Genomic DNA, 22,500 nt, shown 5'->3' with positions numbered 1-22,500 from the left:
AAAACTGATCCAGCTCCGTGGTTCTGGATCAGGAGGGTCCTGAGTTCTTAGATCAGAACAGATGCACAGACCATCCTCAGGTACCGGACTGCAGAGTCTGGTGTTCTGGGTGGTCTGTCCTAAGTCAGAGACTTCCTGTCTCCTGTGTCGTCCCTCAGGTTGTGTGTTGCTCTGTTGTGTGAACACCAAAGGCGTCCTCAGACATTTTCGGCCTGTCTACGATGGGAGGACCTGGACCGGCGCTCAGAGTTACTGCAGACGCCACTTCACCGACCTCGCCACCATCCGGGACAGCGTGGACAGCACTGAGGTCAACAGGGTGGCAGGAAAACTGAGGTTCTGGATCGGACTCCACAACAGCTCCTTGAGATGGTCTGAAGAAGGACAAGACGTCCAGTTCACCAGCTGGACTCTGGGGGAGCCGGGCCACGGGGACTGTGTGGTCATATCTGAACTGGGACGCTGGTCCACCAGAGACTGTGGACATCCACAGTTTGTTTCCTGTTACAGCGGTGAGAACACAGCTGTCCATCTGAGGACACCGGTTGTGTGTAGAGTTGTGCAACATTGTTTGAAGTTCTATGAGCTTGTGTGAAGTTGTGTTGTGTCCTCTCAGCTGCAGCTCATGGTCACATTCTGGTAAAGGAGCTCTTGGATTGGTCTTCAGCTCAGACCTACTGCCGGTCCAAGTACACGGACCTGAGCAGCATCAGCACTCAGGAGGAGAATGAGCAGGTCTCCAGTCTGCTGCAGAGCATCACAAATCACCAGACGACTGAGGGGACGACTGAGGGGACGACTGAGGGGACGACTGTGGGGACGAATGAGGGTACGACTGAGGGGACAACTGAGGGGACGACTGAGGGGACGACTGAGGGGACGAATGAGGGGACGACTGAGGGGACGAATAAGGGGACGACTGAGGGGACGACTGAGGGGACGAATAAGGGGACGACTGAGGGGACGACTGAGGGGACAAATAAGGGGACGACTGAGGGGACAACTGAGGGGACTGAGGGGACGAATGAGGGGACTGAGGGGACAACTGAGGGGACAACTGAGGAGGCGACTGAGGAGGCGACTGAGAAGTCTAGTGAGGAGACAGAGTCGCGGGTGGGGACAGTGGGCATGTTCGCCTGGATCGGTTTGCGGAGACACCGGTGGACGTGGTCAGACGGGGACAGCGCTTCCTTCAGGGCCTGGGCACCTCAACAACCTGAAGGCGCCCCGCACTGTGTCCTGCTGGACTCGTCCAGCTGGTACAGTGAGTCCTGTGACCGGCATCATCCCTTCATCTGTTACAAAGGTGAGTCCCCTGTCGAGTCCCGGATTGGGCCACGCGGTTCTGGACTCACCTGGTCTTCCTGTTTGCAGACCTAAAACCTAAAGTACGACGGCTGGTGAAGGTTCGGCTGAGCGGAGAGTCTGAAGACCCGAACGACCCAGCTCTGCAAGAGGCCATCCTGCACCAGGTCAGCAGACCATGGGTCAGAGTCAGGGTCAGGGTCAGGATCAGGATCAGGGTCAGAGTCAGGATCAGGGTCAGGGTCAGGATCAGGGTCAGGGTCAGAGTCAGGATCATGGTCAGGATCAGGATCAGGGTCAGGATCAGAGTCAGAGTCAGGACCAGGATCAGGGTCAGAGTCAGGGTCAGGACCAGGATCAGGGTCAGAGTCAGGACCAGGATCAGGGTCAGAGTCAGGATCATGGTCAGGATCATGGTCAGGATCAGGGTCAGGATCAGGATCAGAGTCAGAGTCAGGATCAGGGTCAGGGTCAGGACCAGAGTCAGGATCAGGGTCAGGGTCAGGATCAGGATCAGGGTCAGAGTCAGGATCAGGGTCAGGGTCAGGATCAGGATCAGGGTCAGAGTCAGGATCAGGGTCAGGGTCAGGATCAGGATCAGGGTCAGAGTCAGGACCAGGATCAGGGTCAGAGTCAGGGTCAGGACCAGGATCAGGGTCAGAGTCAGGATCATGGTCAGGATCATGGTCAGGATCAGGGTCAGGATCAGGATCAGAGTCAGAGTCAGGATCAGGGTCAGGGTCAGGACCAGAGTCAGGATCAGGGTCAGGATCAGGATTAGGATAGGAGTTCAGGATCAGGATCAGGATCAGGGTCAGAGTCAGGACCAGGATCAGGGTCAGAGTCAGGATCAGGGTCAGGGTCAGGATTAGGATAGGAGTTCAGGATCAGGATCAGGATCAGGGTCAGAGTCAGGATCAGGGTGAGGATCAGGATCAGGATCAGGGTCAGGATCAGCATCAGGGTCAGGATCAGCATCAGGGTCAGGATCAGGGTCAGGATCAGGATTAGGGTCAGGATCAGGGTCAGGATCAGGATCAGGATCAGGGTCAGGACCAGGATCAGGGTCAGAGTCAGGATCAGGGTCAGGATCAGAGTCAGGATCAGGGTCAGGGTCAGGACCAGAGTCAGGGTCAGGGTCAGGATCAGGATCAGAGTCAGGATCAGGGTCAGGATCAGGATCAGGGTCAGGACCAGGATCAGGGTCAGAGTCAGGATCAGGGTCAGGATCAGGGTCAGGACCAGAGTCAGGGTCAGGGTCAGGATCAGGATCAGGGTCAGGATCAGGGTCAGGATCAGGATCAGGATCAGGGTCAGGATCAGGGTCAGAGTCAGGGTCAGAGTCAGGGTCAGGATCAGGATCAGGATCAGGATCAGGGTCAGGATCAGGGTCAGGATCAGGATCAGGATCAGGGTCAGAGTCAGGATCAGGGTCAGGATCAGGATCAGGATCAGGATCAGGATCAGGGTCAGGATCAGGATCAGGGTCAGGATCAGGATCAGGGTCAGGATCAGGATCAGGGTCAGGATCAGAGTCAGGATCAGGATCAGGATCAGGGTCAGGGTCAGGATCAGGATCAGGGTCAGAGTCAGGATCAGGATCAGGGTCAGGGTCAGGATCAGGGTCAGAGTCAGGGTCAGGATCAGGATCAGGATCAGGATCAGGGTCAGGGTCAGGGTCAGGATCAGGATCAGGGTCGGAGTCAGGGTCAGGGTCAGGATCAGGATCAGGGTCAGAGTCAGGATCAGGATCAGGATCAGGATCAGGGTCAGGGTCAGGGTCAGGATCAGGGTCAGGATCAGGATCAGGATCAGGATCAGGGTCAGGGTCAGGATCAGGATCAGGGTCGGAGTCAGGGTCAGGGTCAGGGTCAGGATCAGGATCAGGATCAGGGTCAGGATCAGGATCAGGGTCAGGATCAGGGTCAGGGTCAGGATCAGGATCAGGATCAGGGTCAGGATCAGGATCAGGGTCAGGGTCAGGATCAGGGTCAGGGTCAGGATCAGGGTCAGAGTCAGGACCAGGATCAGGGTCAGAGTCAGGATCATGGTCAGGATCAGGATCAGGGTCAGAGTCAGGATCATGGTCAGGATCAGGATCAGGGTCAGGGTCAGGATCAGGATCAGGGTCAGGATCAGGATCAGGATCAGGGTCAGGGTCAGGATCAGGATCAGGATCAGGATCAGGATCAGGGTCAGGATCAGGATCAGGGTCAGGGTCAGGACCAGGATCAGGGTCAGGGTCAGGGTCAGGATCAGGATCAGGGTCAGGATCAGGATCAGGATCAGGGTCAGGGTCAGGATCAGTTTTTAATACTGTACTGTGATGAAAGAAAAAACTGCCTTTCAGCTGCGGTGGTGGCTGGAGGAACGCGGCATCAGGGAGGGCGTGATGCTCCAGTGGAGGCAGCAGCCTGATGGGAAGGTTTTCCACAGGCAGGGGGAGACGGTGTCCCCCCCGGTCGGAGACATCTGTGAGGATGTTTAGTTTAGACACCCAGATGAAAATGTTTAGATCTTTTAGTCTGAATTAAATTCTTTGAACTGTTTCTTTATATATTTTAAAAGTTATTCTGTGATCATTTCTGTTCTTTTTCTAACTCCCCTTTTGGGTTTTGCTCTCCTCCCCCTTCAGCATCTCAACATTTTATCTTTATGCTCATCTTGATTTTTAGTTAGTTCTAAATACTAATGTCCTTTATTTTCTTTTGTTGTTGTTGCGTTGTTTAATCACTGACGGTTGCACTGAAAATTAATTTTGAAAATCTGAGTGAATGTCAGACGACATATATAGAACATGAGACCCAGAGTCCAGATCCAGGTTTCTGAGACAGTTTGGTGGCTTGAACAGTCGGTCTCTGAAAAGTCTCGGTCTTGAGGATCCTCTGGCAGTCCACTCTGAGCTCCGTGGGATCGTCCTCGGATGGTGATGTCATTTTATGAGGTCTGATTGGTCAGTGGGCGTGGCTTCTGTACTTAGTGATCTCAGTCTCCACCATAGCCTTCTGTGGAGCAGGCTAGCCGTTCAGCATCAGTTACCATGGTGATATATCTGGCAAGAAGTGATCCACTTTTTTTAGGACCAAAAACACAGATAACCAGGATTTGGCCTCAGGAATGTTTGAGTGGTGATGCCATCAACAGTTCTGATGACTCACAGCTGGCATCATCAGATGATACTCCACCCATTTTCATCATGAGGCACCAGCAGATCTTCAGTGCAGCTTCATGATTGTCCATAAATCATGGACGGAGCGCAGATTATTGTTGACAAACATGCAGACAGTTCAACTTTAACGTTGGTATCTGGTAAACCCCAATTTCTAACTTTTGAAACATTTCTGTCAGAAATTGGAACAAACAACAGAATGTGAGCAGAAAATAGGATTTTGGACAAAATGGTTGAAAACTTCAATTTATTTTCAAATTTTATTGATTAATTTAAAAATTTATTTTGTGTTTTTGTTTGTTTTGTAACATAAAATGGGTTTTTAATGTGTTTGACGTCTTTTAATTGAATTGCAGTTTTACTTCTGATATTTCTCTGTTTGATTCCAATTTTGATTCACTGATGAGTCATCAGACAGGATCTTAGTGTGAGATCATCTCTTCCTCACTGGACTCAGGTGGACTCACTGCAGCAGACAGCTGCACTTGACATTCTTATTGTGTGTGGCATCAAACAGCTGGATGGCCTGTTTGTTGATCAGAGTCCAGAAGTTCTGGAAAGAGATGGTCTGACCGCTCTGGACCCCCATCTGCTCCAGAACCGGACCCAGACTGTCCTCCTTGTCCAAAGTCTGTTGACAGGAAGCAGTCCGAACAGAGACACATGGAAACAGTTAGAGTGAGGTCAGTGGGCAGTGATGTCATCCCTGAAGAACGCTACAGACGACTGAGTCCAGGACTCACACAGAGCTTCTTGAGACTGAGGACATGTATATACAGCGGGTCCTGAATTTGAGGACATTGAGGGACATTTTGTAATAATGAAAAAGACAGAGTTTGAACGTGGCTCTAAAAGATGGAGGGAATGTTTTCTGACTGCGGACAGAAAGGTCAATTTCAGCTTACGGCCACCAGGGGCAGCAGGAGGCCTTAAGAACCGAGCTGCTGTGATGTCACAGGTCATACCTTGGCAAAGGTCGGCAGCTGTTTGGAGACCAAGCTCTGGAGCTGTGTTGTATTCAAGGTCATTCCATCATCTGCAGATCTGTGGAACTCGCTCACCAGAGTGTTGATGGCCAGTTCCAGGTCTGAGTACTGAACAAGAGCAGCACCAATCAATAACCAACAATCAATCATCATCGATCAATCACCGATCATTGTCTGTCAAAGGGCAGAAGTTAAAATGATGATGAAGATGAGGCTGAGCCTTGATCACATGGCACCATCAGAAATGGCAGAAATCTGAGACTCCTCAAACTGTCCAACTGGGTCCAGGTCACACCTGAAACCAGAGTGTTACAGCTCTGTGTGTGTCAGAGGAAACACACTAAATAAATTCACTCTCATTATGCAACAAACCAACAACGACGTCAGCAGCAGCTGTTCTAAATAAACAGTGGAGCAGTGCTGTTTCAGAAATTCCCGCTCCTCGTGCTCCTGATCGACGCATTTCTCATCAGATTCTGGTCTCACCTTTGTCACCATTTCTTCAGATTTGGTCCAAAAACTCCAGAAATACCACGACCGGGACCAGAAAGACTGACTGACTGAGTCCACTGCCCGTTTCCTGCCGAGTTTCTGCCCGAGTTACTGATCCTCCCCCTAAACACACACAGTTTGAATATTTGTGAAGTCTTTACAGACTTTATCAGCCACACCCAGAAAACGCTCCGCTGAGACACACACAGACACACACACTCACTCAGACTCAGTCCCCTTCAAACCTGCAGGTCTTCATGTGTTCAGTTGAGCTGGGAGTCTGGGTTCAGGTCTCTCTGAGGGTTCAGGTCTCTGAAGGTTCAGGTCTCTCTGAGGGTTCAGGTCTCTCTGAGGGTTCAGGTCACTCTGAAGGTTCAGGTCTCTGAGGGTTCAGGTCTCTCAGTCCAGAATCCTCTCACTGTCACTTACTGTCACATGAATGTTTTCCATTGGATGAAACCATTTCCTCTTCAAAATAAAAGCCTGATCATGTGACACGTGAGTCGATCTGATTGACAGCTCCTTTCCCTGACCGCTGCAGACCAATCAGACGGCTTCATTCTTGCACGATAAATATTCACTCCAGACTTTTATTGTAGTGCCCTGTGCAGAGGTCACGGGTCATCACCATGGTGATCCAGGCTTTTAGTGGAACCAAACAAGGTGTAACCAACAAACAGTTTCCTGTCAACAACAGGAAGTATTACCTGAACGCCTTTGTGTGATGCTGTGTCCCTTCAAAATAAAAGTCCTGTGTGGAGGGGAAATAATTCAAGCATCACCGTTTCAGGATGAATTTTAATCATACAGCTCCAACTAACACTGGTCTGCTTCAGGGTTCAGGTCCTGGGGGGTTCTGGGGGTCAGTCTGGTGGATGATGACCGTGACAAGGGCATCGTCTTGGTGTCTGCTGATTGTGGAAGAAGTGGTATGAAAGGAGGCGTCACTGTCGGACTCATCTGACCCAGGGTAGTTCTCGTACGTCATGTCTGCTTCACTGACAGTTGCCAGAGTGGGGAATTATACAATCACAGCTTTTAATAGTTTATACAGTTGAAAATTAAACAATAAACAATAAATCAGCGTTCAGATAATCAATAAGGACAGTCGGGTCCTACCTGAGCTCAGAGTCCATACAGACATCTGCTCTCATTTCTTGAACTTTGGAGCACTCAGTCAGTCCTCGCTGTTTTTCCATGGTGCCCCTCCTCTTCATCATGCTCCTGAGGTGAAGGTCAGTGAAGTGGGAGGAGTTCAGAGCTGCAGACCAGAAACTCTGCTGCTTGTAATCACCGGAATCTCTGAGTCAAACCAGAGATCACAGGTGAGTCTGCAAAATTTAGCCTGACTCAGCATTTCAGAGGACTGAGTCAGCACTTTTTAAATGAGTCAGCACTTCAGGTAAGTAGCTTCTAAACACAACTCAGTGATACTGAACATTTTACTGTCAGCTCTGAGGTTGCCGCTGACCACTGGAAGTAGAGACGGTCCCATAACTGTCTGACAGGGGAACGTAATCAGATTGAGGAAATTGTGATGTGGGACTGTCCGTCACAGGACGTCGCCTGAGTCTGGCCTCAATCAACAGACCGTGGACTGTGATTGGCTGCTGGTGTCTTTGTAGGAGGAGCAGAAGGTTTTTAGCCCAGACCTGCTCTACTCTTCTGTCGATTATAAACCCCAAATCTGATAGAGACCTGCACTTCATTATATGTGGTTCCCATAGAAACAGGCATCATATGAACCCTGTGATGTTCCAACAGTGACTCACAGCTCCGCCTCCTCGCAGTCTTCCTGGGAGGTCAAAGATGGCACGCAGAAGACACATGTGTTTCCCAGACTGTGAAAACATGGGCGGCAGTACAGGCCTGAAACAGAGCAAGGAAGCAGCTCATAAAACTGAGGAGCTGGAAGGACTGATGGAAAGCAGAAACAGACAGGAAATCAGAGAGGACGCTTCATGAGTCCAGCCATAGAAACCTGAAAATCATGGAGCAGAAGATCAACATTTCCTGTGGGGAAATACACCAAACACTGCCAGCCCAAAGTTATATTCTAAGTTCCCCTTTTGTTTTGAAGGCTATGCCTTCTCTCTGAGACTTGACAGTTTGCATTGTGTCTGTTTTGTTTTTGAATAAACTTTGTCAATAGCCAGGAGCAAGAAGTGACCTCGTGGTTCAACCTGCAGGGAACACAAACTACCAGCTGCAGTCCCTGATCCTCCTGATCCTCCTCCAACACCAGGCCTAGTCCAGAGTCTGAGTCTCTGAAAGGGTTAACTGAACTGGCCTGAGAGGAAAACATTACAGTTTTCAGTTTGTTTATCTGACAGCTGAGTCATAATGTTAGGACACACACTCAGTACACACACACACACACACACCCTCAGTACACACCAGTGTTTCCCCTACCATTATATTAGGGGGGTGCCCCGCTGAGAAGGTCAAGTTAATTTAATATAATTTAATTTCCTATATAGTGCTAGATCACAGCAGACGTCATTTAAGGTTAATTTAACTTTGTTAAACAACATAGTAATTTATTAGTTATTTATTTTATCTAAGCGACAGAATGTCAATTCTGTCTCTTCAAGTCTGCACAGTTCTCTGTACTCTGTATCACACACGGCAGAGTTCCTCCTCTGTGTGCACGCACACAGCTGAGCAGACTCCAGCCAGCGAGTGTCGGAAAATATCACAAGAAAAGCAAAGCAAAATATCAGTGTTTTTTAAACGCTCACAGGGCGCTTCTCTCCTGCTCCGGGTCCAAGCAGCAACAGTTCTACACACCCTCCCCCGACTTGCAGCAAAAGTCTGCTCACCACCGCATGTCGGGCTCAGAAGGGAAATATTCCGCCTGGCTGTACAAGACTGATATTGGTAAGTAATTAAATACATACATTACATAAATAAAAGATAAATAGATGGATAGATAAATTAATTATCAAATAAATAGTTAGATACGATTGATAAATGTATTATATATACATTATTGTCATTAAAATATATTATGATTCTGATGAATTTTTTCATGTTTTTTGTTTGACGACGACCCCCCCTCACCAAGACTGCAATCCTAGGGGAAACACTGCGCACACACACACACACACACTGAGGTGATGGCGATGCTTACTTGAACATTGGGGGATGTCACAGGTGACCACGTCGTACTCTGATGTCATCATCTCTTCACAGGCCAGACAGGTGACTGATGGTGACACACCGAGCAGGTAAGACAGGTGAGCTCCTCCAGGTAACCTGACACACGCACACACACGCACACACACAGAGTCAGTGACTTACTGATTGGTCCAGATGTGTACAGATGTTAAAGGTCCATGTTTGTACCACAGTACGAGGGTCTGAAGGAGACCCCGCCCCCTCACTCCTCTTTCTTGGTCAGCTTGGATCCGGACTGCAGACCTCCTCAGGGCCTCCCCCTCCGTCCTCCTCTGGTCCAGGATCTGCTCTCGGAGGAAGTGAATCCTTTCCTGAACAACAAACTGAGAATGTAATCCCCAGAGACCTCAGAAGGTTCCTGGTTCAGGTCTCAGTGTGTTCAGATTTGTCTCTGTCTCTGTCTGTCTCGTCTGTATCGTACCAGCTCCCTCTCTGGGTGATATTCAGCACAGACCAGTCGTCTGAAGCGTTGGATGAGTCCTCCAATCACGGAGACCAGCAGAGCCAGACCGAGCAGGAATCCTGGAACAGGAACCAGAGGTATAAGACATCTGGTCTGGATCTGTGGATCAGGGTCCTGAAGACAGGAAGTGCTTTCCCAGACCTGAGACCATCGTCCATTGATTGACTGGTTACTCACCCAGGATGAAACAGGAGTTGTAGTTTGGCTCTGATGGCTCCAGCAGACACTTCCTGCTGATCACTGTTATGTTCCCTCCCTGTAAGAAGTTAAATGAAGACACCAGGTCTCTGTAGATGTCTGAGGCAAATCCAGATCCATTGACCTGCACTCCCATGATGACTGGAGCTGCTGGGACACAGTGGTTTCCATGGTTACCGCCTTTTTAAACCACCATCATTCATATTTACAGGCTGACGTCTAATCTCACCCCGGGCCACAACGTCACCCGTGACCTGGTGGTGGACCTGATCCAGCATCCAAAACACCAGGAAGTCCAGCATCACCAGCAGACCCCCAGTCACCAGGTGTCTGAGGACCGAGACCACGCCCACCATCACCACCCTCCGCTCACAGCTCGACAGGTGGAGCGACACTGCAAACAGTTCAGAAAGAGAACACAGAGACAAATAGAGGCACAAGCTGGCCGCCTCCACGGGCAGACCACCCACTGACAAACTACATCCAACTACAGTAAAAGTCAAACTACGACAACTTTGTGAAAGAACAATAAACACAAACCAGACAGAGAGAGAGAGAGAGAGCGAGATTCACAATGAACAGGGAGAGAGAGGTGGACTGACGTGGTGTGATGTAGGTCTTGGCTTCTTTTCGAGTGATTGGCAGGACTGGGGCCCCACCCCCTGAGGCCACCTGTTGGTCAAGCGCTTTAAATTGAGATGTGATGTATACGTTGTCGAAGTCGAGCTCACGGAGATACCTGAGTCTGTACTGCACTGCCCTACACACACAAACAGGAACGGGGTCTCAGTGTGTGTCTGAGTGTGTGTGTGTGTGTGTGTGTGTCTCAGTGTGTGCCTTTGACCTCAGGAGGGAGCAACTAAGCAGCACGAGTCCTCCATACTTCAGCATCTCACTGAGGGTCTGAACCAGCTCCAGGTCTGAGGACACGTCCTCCATGATGTCCTGAGACACCTGCTGCAGGGACCGGCTGCTGTTGGCCTCCAGGTCAAAGGTCACAGATGTTGTGATGTTGAATTCAAACTCGCGCTTCATTCGCTCAAACGCTGCGATGGTGGCTGAGCAGAGACGTGATGAGATACTCCAGGTGAACCCCGCCCCTTCAACCGAGGAGGATGACCATGATGAACAACTTACGAGCTGCCAGATGTTTTTTCAGTAGGTTAGCGATGTAGGAGGGAATGATGCAGAAGAACTCGCCAACTAGAGCCGAACGAAGCCGAAGGAAGTCACATTGAAAAAAATTAATTCAAGGAAACAAAGCTAATTCATTAATTATTCACCTCAATAACATTTTAAAACAGCAGATTGTGCGAAAACATAAGGTCACCAAGGTCAGTGAACGCACCACGAGCAATGTTACAGAGCGGCAGGAAGCCGTTCATGATGTCACACAGGAAGTTGAAGTCTTCCCCAAGCAGGTCAGAACAGTCGGCCCGAGCCTCAGTGAACACCAACCGGCACTTCCTGTACGGGGAGCCCAGTTTGGCATTACAAGCATCCCCGATGTCAACCAGGAAGTGGAGGACGTTCCTCAGAGTGCGAGCTGTAGATCAGAGGTCAGAGATGAGAATGCTCAGGCAGCCAGCTGCCGTCAGCCATCTTTGAGCTGGTCATCTGGTCTGAGATATTTCACTGAGACTATAGTTCCCTGAGTTGAAGGCAGATGTCAGGTGACTCACATTAACTCCATATAAGGACAAGAGCCAAACACCTTCCAAAATCTGACTGCTCATTTGATGATTCTGTGGTTCGTTCAAGTGATAGTAATAACACTGACTGTGTCAAGTCTCCTAATGTGAAGTTCATTAGTGAAGATGATCCTGCTGAACTGAACCTGGTCTTTATTTTATGGAATCATTTGGAAGATGAAGGAGAAATCCAATTGGATGTTAGTTTGGGGTACAAGTGATGATGTCATCAGGGTTACATCATCACTGTAGGATTGAAACTAGTCTGATCTCACCGACATGTTGGACGCTGTCAGTTAGAGCTCTGATGAAGTTGTGGACTCTTCCTGCGACGGCGCGAGCATCACTACTGATCTGTGTGAATTTGTCCAATGCAGCTGCACGCACACACAGACACACACACACACACACACACACACACACACACACACACACACACACACACACACACACACACACACACACACACTGTAGTGCAGTAGCAGCAGTGTCTTGTCGTGCACTGTGGGTGGATCTTACAGAAGAGGGGCATGGCTGCTCTCTGCATCAGTTCTTGCGTCTGATTGGCTGCCAGCTCAGCACCACACAGCAGACTGGCAGCTGCTCGCTCTGCGTTTTCTAAGGTGTTGGTGAGTGGGCCAGACAACAACATGGTGACAAACAGGAAGAGGAGGAAGTTCCTGCCGTGGGCTGAAACACAGTCAAAGAAGGAAATGATGATTATTGATAGGCCACACACGCTTTTAAAGCACACTCACACACAGACAATGACAGATGGCTTTACCTGAGCAGAGTGAGGGGAGCATCACCATGACGATTGTCCGGACACCAGTGGACAGGCCCATACTGAAAGCCACTATCAGAGCCATGGCGAGAGTGGTGTAGACGCAGAACCACAGGGGCTGTTTCTGCAGGAACAGAGCCGTGGCTCCATACACAGAAGCCAACACCAGCCCAGAGAAGAACGCCATGAGGCTCCATCCTGCCTCCAAAAGATGACCTTTAATCCTCTTCCAGGTGCTGATGCGAGAGCGTTCTGCTGACCTGTGGAGGGATATGGTCAGAGCTCCAGCATAGAAAGCTGCAACGTTCTGCCACAGATACGGACAGAGATGTTTCATTTTCCAGAAGTTACACTGCAAGATCTGCCATCAGTCAAACCGTCAACGGTCAATCAATTATCTATATGATGAAAGCAGAACTGGTGGGTGTGATCAGAGAAGAAGCAGCTGGTCAACTACTTTAAACCAGTTGGCACATTTACATGACACCTAAAAAAACTGAATTATTGCTTTAGTTCAACCAAAACTGGACTTTTTCAGTACATGTAAACACGTTAGCTCGACTGAAGTCCAGTTTATAATAGTTGGACTAACACACCCAGATAATACGACTGAAAGTCAATCTGTGGCTGCATGTTTATGGACAGTCGGACTGGAGCTGGAGAAGGTAATCTGCGCATGTGCTAAAGTTTCGCGCTAAACTATGACTCATTTAAAATGTAAACATAGGCGGTCAGGCAAAAGAAGCCGGCTAACTGCTAATGCGTCGAACATGACAAAGTCTGCAGCAAAGGCAAATTTTTGGACGGATACAGAGGCTAACTTGCTAGCTCACCTGTCTTTTTTTCTTTCTACCTTTTTAAAAACACTCAAGTTTCATAGAAAAATTCAGTGTTTTAGTGAAAAATGCTAAGATCAAAAGATTTGTTTTCAAAATAACAAAAGAATATCTATACATTCAATCTGTTTTTCCTCCATCCTGGACAGACCTCCAGCTCTCCTGGAAACTCAAGAGCATCAGCTCCTCCTGGCTGCCTCGAAGGTGAGTCTGGTCCTGATGAAGACGTCTGTTTGTTGTGTTGTGCGTCTCACATAGTGACTTTGTCTGTGATACCATGTTAATTTTGACAGGAGATATTGATTTATTTTGACAAAAATGCTCTTTTGTTTTAGTCATATTTTATTCAACTGAAATAAATTTTTTTCTAGTTTTAGTCAACGAAATACCAAAATGATTTCAATCTGACAGAATTTGTGGAAGATTTAGTCAACTAATATCTAAAAATTTTAGTTTAGGTGCAATCGCAGTAACATTTGTTAATCTGTTAAAATGGTATAACACGAAGCCCCTCCCACCACCTCTGATTGGCTGACATAAATCAGTGCGCAGGCAAACTTTCCTCAGGTGTGTCCAGGTCCTACAAGTCGAACCTCTGGATATGTAGAGTTAATTAAAAACGTCCATGTCTAACGGGCTGACATATCACCGTTGATGAGAACAACATGGCGGCACCGGAGAGTCTGGCGTCGACACTGCGGTCGAAAAAGAAATTCCCTGGTGTCACGGTTGCTTAGCAACCACAGTGGCGCGTTGCGACTGAACGTTAATACAGCATATTCCCGGGCAACGGCTCATTACGTCACCGAGTTAACGTTTAAGCCTCAAGAGCTGGCTAGCATCAGTTAGCATCAGTTAGCTCCGTGTGTCACCTGTGGACAGATACCTGCTCAGGACGCCTCTGATGCTGTGTCTGGCCTCGCCTCCTTCCACCAGGACTGTGACGTCAGCCTTCATCAGGTCCCTGCTCCTGTCCGCAGTCCTCAGCTTCCTGTCCAGGTGAAGTGTTTCCTGTCACCTGGAGACAAAAAAGTCACAACGACATTAAACTTCCAGAAGCTGCCACGTCACCCGACGCCAGGAAGTCACGTGATGAAGGCCCCTCACAGCAGTAGGTTCACCTGTCGGAGCTAACGGCTAATTGACAAACTATCGCCGTTGTGTGTAGACTCACCTGGGGGGCTTCAGGTTAACCGGACGTTTGTCACTTTCAGCTCTGGAGACCTTCAGTCAGACCTACCTGCCCCGCTACCTGCACCGGCTCCTCTTCAGCCAATCAGACTCCTTGGTGTCTCACCTGGTCAGAGCGCTGAATGGATTGTTGATGGGCTCAGGTAACATCCTGTCTGTGTATGATTAATTAACTTTTTCTTTTATTTTAATGTGAAAGGATTTCCTTTTTATTTTGTGTAATTTTTAACCCTTAATTAAATTTGAATTTACATATTTATTTATTTGATTTATTATTACAAAGAAATATAGAAGTATGGTTACTCAGTTATGCATGTCTATTTTAATACTTTTTAATATGTTTTTAGTTCTATTTTTAAGGCTACCTTTTAAACATTTGTTGTTTCACACTTTATATTTATCATTTTTATTTTATTAGAGTTAGTTTTACTCATTTTTTTGTTTATTGTTTCATTTTCTTTATTTCATAAGTAATTATTTAAATGTGATGTGTTCTGTCCTGTTCTTTCATGTAAAATGGACATTTCTCATTGCCTCGTCCTCTGTCCGTCCTTCAGTCCTTTTCTTGGGTGTCGCTAACAGTCTCCTCTGACCTTTGACCTGAAGCTGGCAGCAGGATGTGTGTTTGTTGGTGAGTAGAAGGAAACATTCAATCAACACATATTTATGGCATCTGACTGACATTTGTGTGTGTGTGTGTGTATTCCAGGTGTGTGTGTCATGGGTGGGGCATTGTCCTCATCCCTCAGGTGTTCAGTTCTTCTGATGTTTCCCAGCATGGTCGGCTCCCGCGGCAGAGCATACATGATGTTGTTTATCCTCTCTGTGCTCTACAGAGGTAAACGCACATAAACAATGAAATTCCCTCGAAATTAGCTGGGGCGGTCAATATGTCAAAGGTAGACTGGAACCAGATCGGTCCTTAGAATACTGCACCGGTCTGGGATCTGATGGGTTCACCTGATGATGCCACTTCCTGCTTTTATCTCCTTAAGCACCAAACTTCCTGCTTGTCAGCTGATAAATATCTCTCATAATACTGTGTATAAATCTAGCTGGACAATCCTCAGAAGAACCTGTCTTACTGGGGACACCTGCTGGTAAAGATAGAGGACAGCAGGCAACTGTCTGATTATTGTTGAACCGACTGCACATGAGTTGGGTGCTGTCTGTAAAACAGCTGGACCCTGCTGGTCCTGGAGACAAGTCCTCAAGTCCTCTGTCCTCCACACACCTGATCCAGAGGAGTGTGATGTTATCAGAACTCTGCAGAACTTGATGAGGGTGTTTTGGGGGACAGAGGAGGATGTCCCTGCTGTAGACCATGTGTGTCTATGTTGAGTTGTGGTGAATCATAGTGATGTTGTGATGCGCCTTCTCTGTATCATGATTTCCTCATAGGACCGGTCTCTAACATTCAGAGGAACGTGGAGACAGCGGCATTGTCCCTCAGCTGTAACTTGGACCTGCAGGTTCATCACAGCAAGCTGCTATGGCGAGATGCCATCACACCGTTTCTACGCATCACTCAGGAGCTCATGGTGAAACACACAGACAGCTAACTGCTAACAGCGAAATATGACCAGGGCTGAATGGTCAGTGTCTGATCACCAGGGGGTGGGGCCGTTTCCTGTTTCCTGTTGAGGATGGGGAAGTAGAGCTGGAGGCGGAGGCTCTGGATGTCAGCAGGAAGTTTCAGAGCATCAGAGATGAAGTAGTCCTGCAGTATGGATACGAACGGTTCAGACCTCAGCACAAAGAGTCGGGCAACAGCACGCAGCAGCAGTTCACTACAAAGACCATGATGCAGTGCGACAGTGAGTCAGACATTACATTCAGTATGGGGCTTTGGAGGAGCAGCACTCAGGTTTGTGGTTCAGTCCTGACGATCCCAGCTCTTCACTGCTGCCTCCTTTAGCTCCTGTTTCTCCTGGACTCCAGGACCTGGTTCTTCACCAGCTGGTCTCTGTATGTCCTCCAGGTGTGGTGGATGAGGGTGTGCAGCGCTGCTCTGATTGGTTCAGACAAAGGTGGGCGGAGTGTATGAAGGTAATACCTGTCCCCATCATCAACCACATCCTGTGTGTCTCCATGAAGTTCCATTTCCTGTGTCACGTCATGAGAGGTCAGAGGTCACCTGTGATGGACTCAACTTTTACTTTAATGTCAGGAAGCTTAATTGCAAGAATAACCCCCCCCCCCCACACACACACACACACACACACCTCACAGTGATGACTCCTTGGTGCAGGGAGCAGATTCCAGTGGAGGGAAACTTTGGTCAGCTGTTTGATAGGTTGAATCTGTCCATCGGCTTGTTGTCCAGAGAATTCAGCACCAAGTTCGTCCTGCAGGTCTGAGCTCCACGACGCCTCTGTGACCTTTGGCTGGCAGCGAGTTGTCCTGTAGTAACTGATCTGTGACCTCTGACATCCTACAGGAGCAGCAACAGGCGGTGGTGGGCGGAGCTCTGACAGAACAGGAGATCAGTGAGTCTGTCAGACGATCTCTGCAGAGTCTGAGGAGGAACATGGACCAGCTGCTGGACGTCTTGGAGCTGCTGCTGTCCCTCAGCTTCCTGTCCATCTTCAGCCAGTGAGGGGGGACACAGGAGGGGCGTGGGGTCAAGTGACGCATGTCACATACATAACACACGATCCTCCTCCTCCTCATCCTCAGGGCATTTGGTTACCTGAGACATTACAGGAGGGACATTTGGTTCGACAACATCTACATCACCACCTATTTCAGACAGATCGACGCTCACAGGAGAAGAGTGGTATCATCATCATCTTTGTCTTCAGTGCTTCACACCAAGTTGAACTAAGTCCCAGTTTGATCTCCCGATGTATTCTCCTGTGGTGTGTTCAGGGACAGTGCACTCTGATGCCACTGAGACGCTCAGAGAGGAAGAAGCTAATCGACCCATGGAGCCTGAAGATTCATCCAGTCGAGTTCAAACAAGTGGTGAGTCCAAGTGTCCCTGTTGATGTGTCTGTTTCTTCTGATCAAGCCCCTCTGAGTTCGAGTGATTAAAACTGATCAATAACTGGTATTGATTGCTTGTCATGAATTCAGGATTTTATATGATAATTGTTTTAATTCATAAGTTTTCATTTTATTTTGAACTTAGACTTCTTGAGATGCAGGTATTTTCACTTAGGTCCTCAGTCCAAATATCACACAATGAAAATAAAATAAAGTGTGTGTGTGTGTGTGTGTGTGTGTGTGTGTAAGATGTCAAGTGTGTTTCAGGTGTTGTCATTGTCTCTGTTGTGTGTCATTCTCCTGACGGTCGACTTCTCTGTGTTCCACATTTTGGACATCGTGAGCAGACACAGCTTCACCCAGTTCAACCTGACCAGTAAACACACACACAAAAACACTCGCCATAAATCATTCAATGTTGTTCATGTATGACAAGTGTACAACTTATGTCACCAATCCATCAATAATGATATCAATCAGTGTGTGTGAAAATAAATGACCCTGACTGATGTCAACCCAGAGGGTTTGTGTGTAATGAAGTCCTCTGTGCAGGCAGCCATAAGGTGGACATCAGAGTGGGCGGGGCATCCATGATGGCCCGCCTCCTGAGGAAGACTATCTCAGCCTTCAACAGCTCATCTGACCTCCACATCCACACTGACAACCAGGGTAGGTCAGAGGTCGAAGTTCACAGACATTAATAAAAATTATTTTGACATGAATAACTTGAATTTTATTGCTAATTCCAAGATTTGATTATTAATTGTTTCATTGATATAGTCATATTTATTTTCCTTTTTATTTCATTAATTAGAATTTTTTTATACTAATTGATCTAATATAATGACTCAACCTGTTTTTTTTGTTTTTTTTTTTAACTGCCCCCAGCCTGTGTGTCCCCCCCCTCCTCGCTCCCAGCAGCTGTCTATGTGAGCTGTGTGTGCTGTGTCCTGGTGGTGGTGCTCTTCGGCTGCCTTCAGGTTTACACCAACCGCCTCCGCCGGGTCATCGCCGCCTTCTACCACCCTGAGGTACACACACACACACACACACACACACACACACACACACACACACCACACACAAACACACATATATATATATATATATATATATATATATATATATATATATATATATATATATATATATATATATATATATATATATATGAGGACTTTAAGGGACAGTTCATCCAAAATAAAAACATGTGAGGACATCATTTACTATTGTTCACAATAAAGAAGCTCAGGAGACTAAAGCTGGTCTTCATGATTCTGTATCTGACTGGATTGTGATCAGGACCTGATCAACATCTGTCCTATCAATGTCTGTCTGATCTGCTCTCAGATGTTGACCAGTGTTTGTTAAATTTGTTTATTTTGAATGCATGCTACAATATGATGTCATTTCCTCTTCTTTTCTAATAAAGCAGCTCAATCCCATCAATACAAACAGACATGTTCTCTCTCACAGTTTAAACTCAGTAAATCTGATCTAAGAACAGATTAATGTAAGAGTCTTAGAACAGCCAAGCTGTGGTTGAGAGACACTGAGTCACAGAGACAGAGATAGAGTGAGAGAGACATCAACACTTTTTATATATAAATTAGAGAGCTCGTTCATATTTTACCAGGAGCTACCTGCTGATGTCATATATCTGACTTTTGATGTCCTGTGAAGTCCACATGTGAGCCCCCTGCTCTCTAACAAGACCATAACCCATAGATCTGATCCAAAGTCCAAGAACCCACCTAGGCTGGGTTCTGTTCAAGAGCAACAAACATGTAGTTCATGATGTTTGTGTCACAGAGGGAAAGGAAGAGAATCCTGTTCCTCTACAACCTGAAGATCCAGAGACGGATCTCTACCATGGAGGAGAAGCAGCGAGGGAGGAAGAGGACGGTGAGTCCCTCTTCAACACAGAAAGTTCCTCTCGTGTGTTTGGGTCATTCTAGAACTGATCTGGAGTTTCTATCTTTATCTGCTCAGGAAGTCTGCTTATTCTTCGGAGCAGTAACGATGAAAAATCAGCTCTAAATTAATCTGATTGTCTTTATTCTGTCAACACCATAAACTCAGAAACATACAGGACTGACCCGGAGGACTTTGACAGCTAGGCCTCTGATTGCTGTGACATCACCCATCGGAGCCAATAGGAACGTCCAATGAGACGTGACTTGTTTTTGTTGTTGGTCTATGTTCTCCTGACTTTTTGTGTCCTTTGTGTATTGACAGGAAGATCAGTCTTATGTGGCCCAGGTAAATATGAGACACTTAATATTTATACTTAATAATCAGATGTTTGAATTGTGAAAAATGAAATCTCAGTTTACTATTTTATCAGATCTGCATCACTATTGATGTTCTGTTGATGCTGCTTGGCCTGTTTGCGTTTTTCATGTTATTTATGGTTCACAATGTTAATTTCCCAGTTTAATAGATTTACAGAGACAAATGTTGGCCTTCCACTAATTGGTTTCAATGTACTGATGAATGTCTTCCTATTTTTTCTTCGGCTCTGACTTTTTGTTCAGGCTATTGAAGTATTTAAGTTTTTTATCTGATGTTTAAATAAAGATGAAATCTCTGTATCTGTGTAGGTACTTCAGTCTCTGAGCAGGTGTGGGCATTGCCTTCTGGTTCTCAGAGACAGGAAGAGGTCTGACCCAGAGGAGACATTCTACGACCAGGGTTAGACAGAGGGATGAGGACAAGGACCAGACAAACCTTCATCCTGGCTGTCAATAAAACATTTTGAATGAACAGCTGATTCTCAAATGACAGTTTCCCTATGTTTTCTGGATGTCTCTTAATTTTTTTCTCTCCTGATTGTTTGTATGCAGGTGGGAGATCTGATAATGAATGACCTGTTGAGGACTAATACAGTTGTCTGAAATTAACCCACAGGTACTAGCTGTAGTCTTTAAATCCTCATCTGGACCTGGTCTGGTTGAGCATTGTCCCCCATGTTGCCCAGGGTCCACAGCTTTAATCACAGTTAAGTCACTGTGTGTATGTGAGATCAGATAAGACATAACTTATGTAACCAGCTGATCCAGCAGCACGTGCAGCTTTCGTCTTCATTCGGATTTATCTGATCCTTAAACAGGATCAGTTTACATCAGAGGAGCACAACAATAACACACATACAACAACACAACAGGATCTACGAGATTCACACAGGTGAACCCAGACTCAGGACTGGTGGGACAAACCGGATCTGACATGCTGTTCCTAATAAAACTGGACTCTGTCTGACAGGAAGGGAAAAACACCCTCTGGGTGTGGTGTCAGCCACCTCTGACACCCTGTACAAGAGCCACAGTGTGCAAATGGGGCTTCTGTGTGGTTTCAAAATAATAGACAAGCCACATTTTTTAGTGACATCTTATCAAAATAGACAGGTGCATATCTTGTTATCCAAGTTTATTATAATTCCGTAATTTGACTCTATCGGTCTCGATCTCACCATATCAGTTTAATGTCCTACTCTATTATACTCTATTCTATTCTCTACTCACATTTCACATGATAAATCTGCTTTCTCAATAACTCTGAGGGGAAAGTGGAACAGGAGTACTGTTGGATAACAGGATGGACTTCAACTTTTCTCTGTTTTCTGTGACTCTTGTGGGCTGATGGCCAAAGTGTTTTTATATTTGTTCCAACAAAAGTTTTTGGTTGTGTGCGTGAACGTTGCCGTCATTAATGAAGTCTGATGGTGAATAAATGGGATTTCTTTCATTAGTCGACTTGCATGAAAATTAACAACATGAAGGCATTATTTTGAAGGCTGTATCCCAGTGTTTCGGTCTTTTCGGTAGCTCAGGTTAGGCTTAATGTAGCTCGAGGCCCCCTCCGTTATCCCGGTTTATTAAAGACGGAGAGCTCGGTGTGTCCGCCGGTTAATCAGCTGATCGGACCGACTCAGCTCTATCTATCAGGACTTTACGGAACTCAAACAGTTTTGGCCGGACCAGGGGACCGGAGACCGGAGGAGACGGAGACCGGGGTTCGAAGACCGGGGGACCTAGTTGACCAAAGACCGTGGAATCGGTCACTGTCCCGGGCAGACCATGGAGTTCCGGAGCCTCCCGAAGGTCCCCACCGGGAGGTAACGGGAGCAGCCCGGGCCCCGCAGAGACGATGACCGCAGCAGGAGCGACGTTCCTCCTGCTGCTGGTCTGTGGCCGTGCTGCCTTCACCGCCGCCAGGTCCCTGAACGCACCGCAGGACGAAGAGGCGGACGGGACCGGGACAGGTACCGGAGCCCGTTCTGAGAACACTCAGTGACCCTGGATCAGTTGTATGGTACATATTTGTAGATGATCAATAATCGATAATCACTGAGTCCTCCGAAGTCTTCTTTCTAAACTTAACACGATTGTGTCAAAGTGAATCCGGTTCAGTCCCGCTCCGACCCCACGGGTTCACCGGTGACCTCCGGAGGGGCCGGACCCCCAGATTGGAAACCTTTATTTAATCTGAGTGTCAGAGATGTCACAGAGAGCTCTTTTACTCTGAAACTACCTACAGGAAGTACTTTTACTTTGATGACAGGAAGTGCTGTAGTTACGGCTGCACCATAAGGGAGTGTTTGTTAGGGGGCGTGGCTACGTGTGTTTAAGTGATTGAAACCCCCAATCAGGGAGCCTGAAGAGTCTTCCTGTAGCGTGACATCACACCAGGTGAGTCACCTTGTAGCTCCAAGTCCTCCAGGTTGTCCCCTGTGTGTCCTCAGGTGTGGACGGACGGCCGCCTGCTGGAGAAGATCCGCCCCTTCGCCATTGTGGACGGACAGAGGCGGAGTCTCGCTGAAGCTTTACAGGTGAGAGACAACCTGTGTCCTACTCTCACTACCTGCTTTTTGGTGGGTCTGTACTGGGTGTGTTTCTGTTCTGGTCCTGGTCCCAGTCTGGATGTTTGGGACGGGTGGGACACAAACACACCCTTCCTTTTCTCAGTTAAGAAAATAACCGGCCAGCTGTTCCCATGGTTACCTGACTGTGTCAGAGGCTCAGTTGTAGTTCTGTTTCCCTCCAGACAAAATGACTGTTTTTAAATCAAAAGGGTCTTTTCTGGTTTGTTGATGGTTTATTGGTGTTCATTGATGTTTATTGATCAGATGATCTAGCCCCTTCCTGTCTGCAGTGGGCAGATTGACCATGTCCGGTTTAGTAGGGCATTGAAGATTACACAGTACTTGTGCAGCTC

The 22,500-nt window shown here is 47.4% G+C and overlaps 3 protein-coding genes across 3 annotated transcripts in view; 2 read left to right on the top strand and 1 right to left on the bottom strand.

Annotated features, from left to right (window-relative positions):
- The window catches only part of LOC115045329 (papilin-like), a 5,659-nt gene extending 855 nt beyond the window's left edge, over positions 1 to 4,804 (top strand). Inside the window, exons 3-6 of the mRNA XM_029504955.1 lie at positions 159 to 512; positions 617 to 1,306; positions 1,375 to 1,472; positions 3,656 to 4,804. Of these exons, the coding sequence (XP_029360815.1) occupies positions 159 to 512; positions 617 to 1,306; positions 1,375 to 1,472; positions 3,656 to 3,793 (1,280 nt within the window). The 3' untranslated portion in view covers positions 3,794 to 4,804. The remainder of the gene's footprint in view (positions 1 to 158; positions 513 to 616; positions 1,307 to 1,374; positions 1,473 to 3,655) is intronic.
- A 771-nt stretch (positions 4,805 to 5,575) lies between these two features.
- Positions 5,576 to 14,109, bottom strand: LOC115045563 (DC-STAMP domain-containing protein 2-like). The gene is made up of 17 exons (XM_029505314.1): positions 13,991 to 14,109; positions 12,269 to 12,528; positions 12,004 to 12,174; positions 11,760 to 11,861; positions 11,142 to 11,339; positions 10,931 to 10,996; positions 10,638 to 10,851; positions 10,396 to 10,553; positions 10,023 to 10,187; positions 9,773 to 9,940; positions 9,554 to 9,654; positions 9,301 to 9,443; positions 9,086 to 9,210; positions 7,725 to 7,821; positions 7,072 to 7,254; positions 5,947 to 6,950; positions 5,576 to 5,755 (listed from the first exon to the last, which is right to left on the bottom strand). The coding sequence occupies exons 1-16, from the start codon at positions 14,059 to 14,061 to the stop codon at positions 6,785 to 6,787; spliced, it is 2,388 nt and encodes a 795-aa protein (XP_029361174.1). The 5' UTR covers positions 14,062 to 14,109; the 3' UTR covers positions 5,576 to 5,755; positions 5,947 to 6,784.
- Positions 14,110 to 14,196: 87 nt separating this feature from the next.
- Positions 14,197 to 19,982, top strand: LOC115045328 (E3 ubiquitin-protein ligase DCST1-like). The gene is given in 18 exon segments (XM_029504954.1): positions 14,197 to 14,215; positions 14,319 to 14,438; positions 14,853 to 14,876; positions 14,879 to 14,926; positions 15,005 to 15,133; positions 15,697 to 15,836; positions 15,941 to 16,112; positions 16,277 to 16,420; positions 16,528 to 16,649; positions 16,736 to 16,890; positions 16,975 to 17,074; positions 17,167 to 17,262; positions 17,533 to 17,659; positions 17,836 to 17,952; positions 18,172 to 18,314; positions 19,096 to 19,188; positions 19,522 to 19,545; positions 19,887 to 19,982. Coding segments are annotated over 18 exon segments (1,869 nt in total).
- The last annotated feature ends 2,518 nt before the right edge of the window (positions 19,983 to 22,500 follow it).

The sequence above is a fragment of the Echeneis naucrates genome, chromosome 6, assembly GCF_900963305.1.
Source record: "Echeneis naucrates chromosome 6, fEcheNa1.1, whole genome shotgun sequence".
Lineage (NCBI taxonomy): Eukaryota > Metazoa > Chordata > Actinopteri > Carangiformes > Echeneidae > Echeneis > Echeneis naucrates.
The sequence above is the reverse complement of the archived record's forward strand: the minus strand, read 5'-3'. Positions and strand labels throughout refer to the sequence as shown.

Excerpts from the sequence above, each read along its gene's own strand:
- LOC115045563 (XM_029505314.1), bottom strand. The coding sequence starts at position 14,061 with ATGAAGGCTGACGTCACAGTCCTGGTGGAAGGAGGCGAGGCCAGACAC. Across the intron at positions 10,554-10,637 it reads CTTAGTTGCTCCCTCCTGAG|GGCAGTGCAGTACAGACTCA; the intron begins GTCAAAGGCACA and ends TTGTGTGTGTAG. Across the intron at positions 7,255-7,724 it reads GACTGCGAGGAGGCGGAGCT|AGATTCCGGTGATTACAAGC; the intron begins GTGAGTCACTGT and ends GGTTTGACTCAG.